Source organism: Ascidia mentula, chromosome 5, assembly GCF_947561715.1.
Source record: "Ascidia mentula chromosome 5, kaAscMent1.1, whole genome shotgun sequence".
Lineage (NCBI taxonomy): Eukaryota > Metazoa > Chordata > Ascidiacea > Phlebobranchia > Ascidiidae > Ascidia > Ascidia mentula.
Window position 1 is genome coordinate 18,117,071 of NC_138570.1, and position 10,673 is coordinate 18,127,743.

General features: G+C 39.2%; 1 protein-coding gene across 1 annotated transcript; it reads left to right on the plus strand.

Moving 5' to 3' along the window:
* Window positions 1-1,848: 1,848 nt before the first annotated feature.
* On the plus strand, window positions 1,849-6,453 carry LOC145902181 (uncharacterized). Its single transcript, XM_082990061.1, has 11 exons — window positions 1,849-1,924; window positions 2,413-2,472; window positions 2,576-2,690; window positions 2,802-2,887; window positions 2,973-3,029; window positions 3,255-3,434; window positions 3,591-3,665; window positions 4,005-4,178; window positions 4,861-4,923; window positions 5,179-5,348; window positions 5,420-6,453. Exons 1-11 carry the CDS (start codon window positions 1,922-1,924, stop codon window positions 6,132-6,134), a joined length of 1,698 nt encoding a protein of 565 aa, XP_082846187.1. The 5' UTR covers window positions 1,849-1,921; the 3' UTR covers window positions 6,135-6,453.
* Window positions 6,454-10,673: the final 4,220 nt, after the last annotated feature.

A 10,673-nucleotide genomic window follows, 5' to 3' on the forward strand; every position in this document is an offset into this window, starting at 1 on the left:
GTTTCTTGAAGGCAAAAAATGTCAAAGTTTAAAGAGGAAAGGTACCGGAACAGGGCTTTTCTCTTGGGGGCTTGGCCAAGGCCGTTAACATTAAGGGTACATATCTTTAAATACGACGCCATTATAAAATTAACTCAAGAAAACAAAAAAAAGAATATATATATATATATAAAGTGGGTGCAACAGAAAGTAAACAAAAACGGGACAAAATTAATGGGGTTGTGGTTGTTTAAAAACACGATGCATTAAAATCATCTGGTATCACTGCTTTACAGTTACACACTAGTTTCTCTCCCGGCGCAAGGTTGTAGCATGATCCACAAGTACACGCTATTAAAAGTCGCTGACATTTGATGTTTAAACAGCGTGAAGGGCTGAGGTAAGCCTCTTCTGAGGCCCAATTGCCACATCTGCACTTAAGGTGCAAGTTGTTACATAGGCATTTAATACTCTCGCCTGTTGTGTATGCTGTACTGCAGCAGGGTGTCTTCTTCGACTTTGGGGTGGTTGGGCTCTTCTTCCGTTTGCGGGAGCGAGCTTCCGTGAATCCTTCGTTGGGGTTTGACTTGGGGGTGGATGTTGCTGATGGAGGTGGTTGCACGCTGTTGGTTTGGGTTGGGGCGGTGTTAGCCAACACTGGCTTCGGCAAGCTGTGAAGCACCGCCTCTGGTGTCTTCAGTTGGCCTTGCACCGTTGTAGCGCTAGAGGGTTGCGCCTCTGATGGCTTCTTGCCGCTTTTGGTGACGTCATCCGTCACAGTCGGTGGCTCAGAGTCACCGACTTCAGCGGTCACTTCTTTGTTTTGACCAGGTGTGACTTCAGTCACCACAGTTGCCGGAGGGGCGTCAGCGATATCAGCTGTCACCTTACGATTAACACCTGACTTAATGTTATCAATTGCCGTGTCTGGCACATGCAGGTGCACAGGTGGCACGACTTCAGCTGATACTTTTTCGATGGGGTCTGGGGCAACATCACCCGCCAGACTTGACGTTGTGGCGTCGTGCGCTTTCGCCTCTGGCGCCTTCTTATCTTTGCTTTCCGTGGGGAGGGGCGCGTCGGCTTGTGCGTTCTGCGCGTTATCGTCGGTGTTGCCACCTTTTGCAGCTGCGGCCCGTTTACGGTCTTCTACGTGCTTCGCGAAGCTGGGCCAATCGCTTTTCGTGTGGCCCATTTCAGCGCAAAATTCACATTTCCTGGGCTGACCGTTATATTTAATTTCAACAAATGTTCTACCGAGGCGTAGACGCTCGGGAATCGGATTCTCCTTTAACACTGAGGCCTTCATGACAATAACTCGTCTGCCTCCATATAGACCGAAGTCATCAAAAAGCTTCCATCCGCGAAGTGTCGGGGCGTATTTCGAAAAATATGCAAGTAGAGATTGCATCGTGGCGCGCGGGGGGACCCTCGTTAAAAAAACCCGTTCCTCGTCCTCGCAGTGCGCGGTTGCGTAAACCGGTTTGCCACTTGCTCTTAACGTCATGGCTAAACTTCGGGCTTTCTCCATAGTCGGGCAAAAAAATTTGACTCTGCCATTAGGGAATTGAAAAATACCTTCTAGGGTATTTCGCCAGCGAACATTCAATTGGCGTAATAGTAGGTGTATTTCTGGACGTTTCAGGCCCGGATTAAAGCGGGCGTCCACTTCAAGATTCTCGTCTGTATCGAACGGATCAGTTCCTGGCACAGAAAGAGCCGCCACACTTGGCCCGGCTACAGCTCTGGCAAAATCCATCTCGCAACAAAATTGTGTGTCAAATAAACAAAACACACGCTGGCCACTTGCCGCTCACCGCTACTACAAAGCAATATAGTAGCCCTAAAAAGGGCCGGGCTAACTAAACAAGTGACCTCAAGCCTCCTCTGCACTTTCATATAACGGTTAGCAATTCTCGTCTCGAAAGGAGTTCCAAATAATATGGTAAAGTCCTTTGATCACTGTCCTTCACCAACCAGAATATTAATAAACAGAAACGACTCGTAGAACAGAGTATACCTCGGAAAAGGTAATCTTTAGTAAAAGGCGAAAGATTTATGCGTGTGAGAAGAAACCAGAGTGTGGAAGACTAAAAGGCTGCTGCCTAATGGTTATTAGTATTTGATGACATCATACTAATATTGATGACATCATTAGTCATACGTGTGAGACACCCTAGTTTAACATGATAAACTGATATTAACAAATTCATGTATTTTGGAAAAGAGGTGATTTATGCTTGACTTGTTCATTGCTCTGTTATACCTTTATTATGTATATTTTCCTACTATCTTTCAAGTTATTGAAACTATGCACCCCCCCACATCATATCCTTTTTTATGAAACTGCATATTTTATTCACACTTCTACATAAAAATCATAGTTTGGAATAAATTTATTGTTCTTCATACTGCGTCATTATTTATTTTCAGTCGGGTGAAATGGAAGCAATTTTTTCAAAGGCTTTGGGAATTTATCTGAGTAAAATGAAGGTAAATGCTTTGGTGATTGTTATTATTTCAAGATGGTGATTGTTGTATATTTGTTAACAATTAAATGCTATCTGATGGTATGAAAACTTGACGCTTTTTGCAGGAACAAGAATGCACATGCAAAGATGATGTTTTTCAGCAACATTCTTTGGCGAATGATGAAGCAAAGCAACATCTTGAGACAGCTTTAGACCCAAAGTTTTCTCAAGTTGTTTGGGGTGAAAAATGCTATTCTTTGCTTTTGTTATATTAATGTGTACTGGTTTTAACATGGCAAAAGTCCTCGAACAAAATTAGTAGTTAGAAAAAAATCGTTCAATTATTGTCAGATCAACAAATGCTGAATTTCAATTTGACTTTGCAAGAAAAAAGAGATGCAATTATCAGTGAGATTGAAAGTGCAAAAAAACAAGAGGTAATCATGATTGCCTGGAGTTATTCTGAATTTGATGTGCACCTTTGTGCAAAAGTATTGTGTTCTAATACATGGATTGTTTTAGAATGTGATGCACTGCTTACAATCGAATGCTGTTAGCAGCTACAGGGAAAGCATGGTGGTGAGTTTCCTTGTAATGTTGAATCAATCAATTTACTATATTTGTGGAAACTTGTGGCAACTATTTGAACTCTATTTTAAGCTGAACAAAGGGAAATACAGAAAAAAAATTATTTTTTATTAGTCAATTTGTTGTGACTATTAGTCAGACAACAAGGATATTATTTGTTCATTTCAGACATTTGTATTTTGCTGTTCCATTGAACCTGTTTTGTTTGTGATTTAGGAAGCTCTATTTGCAATGGAAGAACCATTTGAAGAATGCCACAAGAAATGTTTGAAGTCTGGAAAAAGAATTCTCTCTTCGTCGCAACTTTGGGCAAATGCAACGTTGAGGAAACAAATGGAAAGTCAGTTTATTGAAAAGGCAGAGAAGGAAAAATCTTTCTTGGGAAGTTATTTCAAAGTAATTGTTTTAATTTTTTTAAATACTACACAAACACATTGTTAATCCTAATATCACAGTTAGCAATTAGGATAATTGAAATTGCATGTGGGTTTGTGCATTAAATTTTCTTGCATAGCAAATATTTTTTTGTGTTGGATAAAAGTTTTATTTTAGAGGAAACACGATGCCACCTACTTTGAAAATGAAAAGAAGTTAGCAGCGAAATACCATGAACTTATGGATAACGGGGTAAGAAAACTTGAAACTGTTATTTGTTTCACTTCCAGTCATCATTTACATATTCACAGCTCAAAGCGAAGATTTGTTTATATCTTAATATTTCTTACTAGGTGTAAAACCTAGTTTTTATTGTTAGTTCGTTAATTATTTACTGATGAAATGCACAATGATTTCGTAATTGATTAAACAACATAAGTGCATGACACTGAAATGTTGTCAACGAAAATCGTTTGCAAAAACTGTGGATCATTCTGAACAAACATAACATCAAGTGATTCAATCATATTTTCATACAAGGACAAGCAGAAGTCAATTTGTAATAAACATTTTAAATGCACATTGTTTTAGATTTTGGAATTGGAGAACATCCAAAACTTTAAAGCCTTACATGGCCGTGCAGTGAGTCAAGCTTATCAACATCTAAAGTTAAGCAAGAAGTTATCGAAAGAAAACGGTGAAATGTTGAGAGAGAGTTTGACCCCGTTCAAAGAAAAATACCTCGAGATGTTTGAACTTAATCAGGTAATTACAGCAAAATGGTTTAGGTTTTTTATTACACTGTTTTAACTCATAAGGTCTCATCAATGCTGCCATGGCAAGATTGTCCACACCACGTTGCACTGATAAGACTTGATAGGTTGAAACAATGGCCATCTGTATGCAGCTCACAAAATTCATATTATTGATCTCCATGCTCATTTATTTTATATGCACAAAAGCCATAATATTCAATGAGAGCTGCAGACAGGTGTACACACTGTTTCGACCTGTAAGGTCTCATCAGTGCATCTGGTGACTGTGGCACAAGGCTACATTTGCTTGGTATATTTATTGCGCCCAATGTGGTTTGTCTACGATCATTTGTAGCTAGTTTGGTACCCAACATATTGACAATTGACTAAAAGGTGCCACAAAGTGGAAATCTGTGTGCCTGCAAGTCTACCAGTTAGCCCTGAGCCCGGCGGGCCACATGGACTAACCTTGTGGACCATAGTTTAGTGACCCCTGGCGTAGAGTTACATGCCCTTAGTTAATCTTTTCCTTTAGTTATCATGGATTTGCAACATTAACTAGAGGATGTTGTGGCAATATCTGGGTTTTGTTGCAGATCTGCATCTTGTGTCTCTCTTGATTCCAGTGTGAACACACCAGCTATGATAAATTATCATTGAACATTTTACTTGATCTGTTACTCTATTTGTAGGAACTTAAAGCAGCAGAAGCCAGGTTAAAGGTATTGGAGGACCAAAAGCTTGCTTCTAAGAAGGTACAAAAATGTTTACTGTGAAAAAGAATTTTGCGGTCGGTTTTACTTTGTGTATTCAGTGCTTATTTTAACACACTTAGTTGATGTATTGAAATACCAACAATTTTGTAATGTGTTGCGAGATCTATGATTGGAAAACAAACATGTGATGCAACTTTATGTTGAAAGAAACGCTTTTGTCAATGCAGTAATTCTGCACACAGCTGACAACCATTAAGTTAGATTATGATCAGTTTAACAAATCCATTACTTTAGGCTGTGGATTGTTTTGTTCCTCCGAGCGAACTGACGTTTTCCATGGACAAAATTATTGACAACGGAAACTTCAGGCTTGTAAAGAAAGCGTGGAATGACATGCATGGAAATGTAACAGTGCAGTACATTAACATAGAGGACGGAATATCGACCGAACAGCAGATGGAAACGTAAGTTTGCAAATATATTGACACGGTTTGGGATTTTAGTCTCAGTAATTGAGCTGGTACGTTTGTTGCAGGTTGACGGAGGGCGTCTCACTATCCCGGTTGGCTAATCACGATCACGTGATCCGCGTACTCGGTCACACTCGCCAGGGAAACGAGTTCGGAGTTTTGTTCGAGTACGTGGACGGTATGGACATCCTCCCCTTCCTCCAATACACCAGAAAGAAGGATTTCTGGCTCCCTCCCCTGGCCAACCTCCGACTCTGTGCCGATATCGCATCTGCCATTCACTTCCTCCACTCCGATCCAATCTTTAGAGTCGGTGACATCACGATTGATGACGTAATGATCACGTGTAGCCTTCGTGCCAAAGTGACGGGGTTTAAGATTGGTAAATTTATGGAAGGCAACGAAAGTCGTGGGAATGGTGCCGCGTCCCTTGCAAAGATAATCGCATCTATAATTCTCCGGGAGAAGTGGAGTGGTGATGAGGATTGGGATCGGATTGCGGAGGAGAGCATGGCGTGCGCAGAGACCCAGGAGGAGCGGAAGTTGTGTTGGGCACTGGAGGATGAAATCCGACTCTGTCAAGGGGAAAGTCCCTCGGTCGCTGAAACACGAAAACGTCTCCTCATGCGCTTGGAATCCTCTAATGACGGAGGTTTCACTTTTTCGGATGAGCGCACAACTAGGCTCCTAGAATACCTCCTGGATGCCATGAGAGAGCTCGACTTTTTAAACAATGATCAGAATAAAATTGATGACAATGATGTCCTTCCTATTCTTTAACCTGTGTGTTTTCGTGAGCCAAAAAATGTTAACTTTACTCTGGTATCGTCATTGCTCCACAGATATCACATCCGAAACTGTTTGATTTAATTAGTTGAGATATGGGTCATATTCGTGTTTTATTATTTCCCGTGGTTGGGTTTGCCTCCATTATATGTGTTTCCAATATAGCCCACATATGACGTATCACAGATGTAATCCATTACTGCACTGGAACGACTTTTCAGACCTAAACTCTCTATTGTTTGTTCGGTATTAAATGCGTTGACACTTTATTTTTGTTTATGTAGTGCTGTTGTGTGCAGTAAAACTATGTGAGTGTGAAGGATTGTTTGTTTTCACAAAAGAAACCCGATCTTGCTGACGGTATTTATGCAAACATGTTATTAATCACCGACACAAACCTCAGTCCCATTTATCAAATTTCTAACCGCTGTGTAGATAACGACTTCTCGGGTTGCACTGAAGGCCGCATCTCTGTATTTCTATGGAAAAGACTTTCTTAGGTGGGAAATGCCCTTCTCGAACTCTGTCCTGCGTAACAGAGTAAAATTATGTGTAACAATGCAATGGGTCATGCATGGGCGCCAGTGTTTTGGTTAAATGAGCGCAGATGAACAGGCTGTTGCCAGGGCGATTTTTGGCGTGTTTGGGGCAGTTTTGCTATGGTTTTCAGGGTTATTAGTCAGGCAGTAAATTGGTAGAGGGTGCTGTTGAACATGTAGCTGAAAAACTACCCAAATATTGATGTAGATTTTGTGGAAAAATGAATCACAGAAAGTATGGTCAATTTGTGATTTTCTGTTAGTCCCGACCCTTGACTAGGAATTCTGGCCAAATTTATAATCGAGATAACTACTTTAACTGCTCCCCCGGGGGCATTTTGACCCTCTGTTGGCCATTATTTTGGCCAAAAAAGTGTAGGTTTGTTTTGTGAAAAAATGAATCACAGAAAGTTACCTCCATTTGCGATTAAGTGAAGCCACCAACCCTCCTCTACACAATTCATTAAGAATTAGATGTCTTGTAACTGTTTTTCGTCGTCGCCTGGTATTGATGGAAATTCACCACGTGTTCAGGCTCCACTGTTTTGTTTTGGTTGTGGAATTCGGTTGCCTTTTGCCAAATTCGTGCGTTCAATTATCATTACGACATCACAACTGCCTTTTGCAAAGTATTTTATTTTACAAACAAAACCCATGCATCCATGTATCATTCATAAAATGTTCCTGGTTACATCTGTCAGTATTTGCGCTTGACAGATAACCTGTGTTACTGGGATTGTTTTACATCATATAGGAAAAAACCTAAATCGGTTTAATTTGAAACATATCGAAGTTATCATTTATCGAATTGCTGATGAGACATATAATGAAGAACAACTTGAAACATAAACATGCACTTAACGCTTTTAATTGGGAAAAATATCTTGGTTAAATCTTCATCTCAACATTTCCCTAAATGTAAATATAGGCTCGAAAGCTGTTGCAAAAGAAAGCATTATGAATTACGTGGAAATGTCTCTTTCTTTTTCCGCTACAAAAATAGTCTGCAAAGCGTTGCAATAAAAATATTGACATGCGTTAAACTCATAGCCTATGGGTAATGAGTCACAGTTATTATTTGATGCTTCTATTCAGCAAGTCAGGTATTCATGTCTAACTGATACACGTCCATTCCACGAAATTGGAATCAATCGTAACTTCACAGCTTCAACAGGTTTCTCGAAAATGTTGGTCACCTTCGTGTCCTGATCAGTGTTGCCATTGAACTCCTTAATTACGTCGAGACAATGATTAGCGAAAAAAAGCGAGGCATATATATGTATATATAAATACCGCAGCCCTAATATAACAACTTACTACAACTTTTCCGTCACTTCCTGTCACTAGTTTCCAATGGGGATCACCAGGGCTGATGAAAGATATTTTGAACTTTATGGTCCATTCATTATATTTATTCCTTCCTTGTGTAATAACACCTGTAATATTGGTGGGAGTTTTCAAATCGACCTGAATCCACTGATCAGCGGTATCTGTTGTAAAAAAGTTGGTTAAAGGGAATTTTTTTAACATTTATGACTCAAAATCGTAAAACACACGCGTGCCAAGAGCCAAACCCTGTTAAGAAACTTTGATACTCACTTGTTGCTGCAACCCAAGCACCATAATGCACTCCAGGAATATAAGGTCGATCTAAGCGGCCATTTTTTTCATGATGTAACTCGTCAATGTGGCTGTTTAAATAAGACTATGCAGTTATGGCGCTGTCTTTGATGTAACCGGTTTTTAAACCCAATTTGCACAAAGAATCTAAAAAGTATTAAATAGGAATTTATTGTTTGTGGATTATAAGATTATGTTGCAACAAGAACAAGCTTCTTTCTGTATTTTAAGTTTGTAAGCTTACCTTGATTTGCTTGAACGTTTACGCCGAGGATTTTGTTTTTTTCGCCTGCAAATAAATATATATAGCACTACATTAAAGAAGACTCAAACCAAATACCACGCATGAGAAATGATCTAGCATATAAGCACAGCAAACCAATTTGCATGCAGTATGAAAACATTTTGAAAAAATCCAACCGTTAATAAAGCCTAGTAGGAACCACTATACTGTTTCACCCACCTACTATAGAGCAATTTGACAACATTTTGCTCCAAGTTCCATCTTCGAGACAATATCTAATCATGGGATTTGTGGAATGGAATCCTTCATTGCATACGCAGGTCTGACTTGATACAACACTGTACGTTGATCGAACCGGAATACACGAGGCGTTTCCGATCGAAGCTGGTTTGTTGCACAATATCGTCCCTGCCATGCGATATATTGTCATGAATATATTTTATCGCTTTTGCTTTGCATAGTTGTTGGTTTAATTGAATTGAGGACTTTCAAGAAACCTTTTTAACAGAATGGCTCGGATATAATCTCCACAAATCTTTTTAAAGGAAGGCAAATTTTAGTAGAAAATTAGTGCGTCATGTGAAAACCTCGTAGGAATTACGACATTTCCAAGCAAGTTTGCCAAACCACGTATTTAAAATCTACTGTATATATTAAATACATATAATAAACACAGTCAGAATTGTTAAACCGTTGATAAAGCCTAATAAAAACCACTGCGTTGCTTCACCGACCTACTATAGAGCAATTTGACAACATTTTGCTCCATGTTCCGTTTTCGAGACAATATCTAATCATAGGATTAGTGGAATGAAATCCTTCATCGCATGCACAAGTCTGACTTGATCCAACACTGTACGTTGAACGAACCGGAAAACACGAAGCGTTTCCAAATGATGGTGGTTTGTTGCATGTTATTAAATCTATTAAGAACAAAATACGCTGCATCACACGTAAACAGAGTAATGTTTTATACCTTGAGTAGATTTGGAGTGATAGTTTGTTATAATGAACAAGGAAACCCCGAAGTTGACAATGAACAATAGAGCTGTGATGAGAATCGCCAAATGTCCAACTCCGAAACTTACACAACGATTTTCATTTGATCCCTTATCTACTGGAGTAGAAGACAGAAATGGATGATGATTGCAAACATCTTTTAACGTAATAGCACCTTTATTGCCTGACATCTTCACTGAAAGATGTTTTGGATCTTCGTAAACTTCGTTCATCGTTGAATGTCTTTGTTAATGCCCAGATTTCATCGGCCACCTGTTATTTATTAGTACATGCTTATCAGAGGAAAATTAAAAATGATTGGTGGTTATTATATTTTTCACGCCCATGCAAACCTGTGATTCGCACGTCATCGTGTGGGAGTGGATTGTAATAGGATATTACACAAGAGTCAAATGGCTACAAAACACATGAATCACAGGACTTCGTGTTTACTTCATGCTTTGTTTTTTAAGTTTTTAAAATGCTGAATTTCAAACACATTTACTTCAGTCTTTGCTTCGCTGTTCGGTCAGCAAAGTCGTCAGACCAGCTGCACTGATGAGACCTTTTAGGTGAAAACATTGGCCATCTGTCTGCAGCTTACACAGATTTACTTCGTTTCGGGAAGTTTTTCTTGAACTAATTTCATATCTGAGCGAAAGATTAAAACGTAAGCACAACTGTCAATATTTTATCCGCACATTGTAATCTGGACAAAACAATTCATGAAATTTCGAAGTCTAAAAACACTGAAACAAATTCAGTGATCAAACTCGATTAATAAGATAAATCTATTAATCTAAACTAAACTTTGAAACAAATTAATTTCTGGTACTTTTTATTTAAATCAATTGTATTGTAGTTCTACAATTGTTTTGTTGAATTAATTTGTTGGTTTGTTTACGAAGGAGAGTGTGACGCATATTGTACACAACAAAACGATTTGAATGTTGCTTAGTCATCAGCAGTCATTTTAAGACACATGTGTGATTAATTTGCGTCGGCAGTTTGTGGGTAAAAAGAGTTTTTCTCGGTTTGTAACAAACCGTTTGGGAAACGCCATATCGTTTGCCTTACTTTTGCCTTTTATAAATGGGGGAGAACAGTTACCTTACCTCAAACCATGGACTG

Excerpts from the sequence above, each read along its gene's own strand:
- LOC145902181 (XM_082990061.1), top strand. Across the intron at positions 2,473-2,575 it reads TTTATCTGAGTAAAATGAAG|GAACAAGAATGCACATGCAA; the intron begins GTAAATGCTTTG and ends CGCTTTTTGCAG. Across the intron at positions 4,924-5,178 it reads AAAAGCTTGCTTCTAAGAAG|GCTGTGGATTGTTTTGTTCC; the intron begins GTACAAAAATGT and ends CCATTACTTTAG.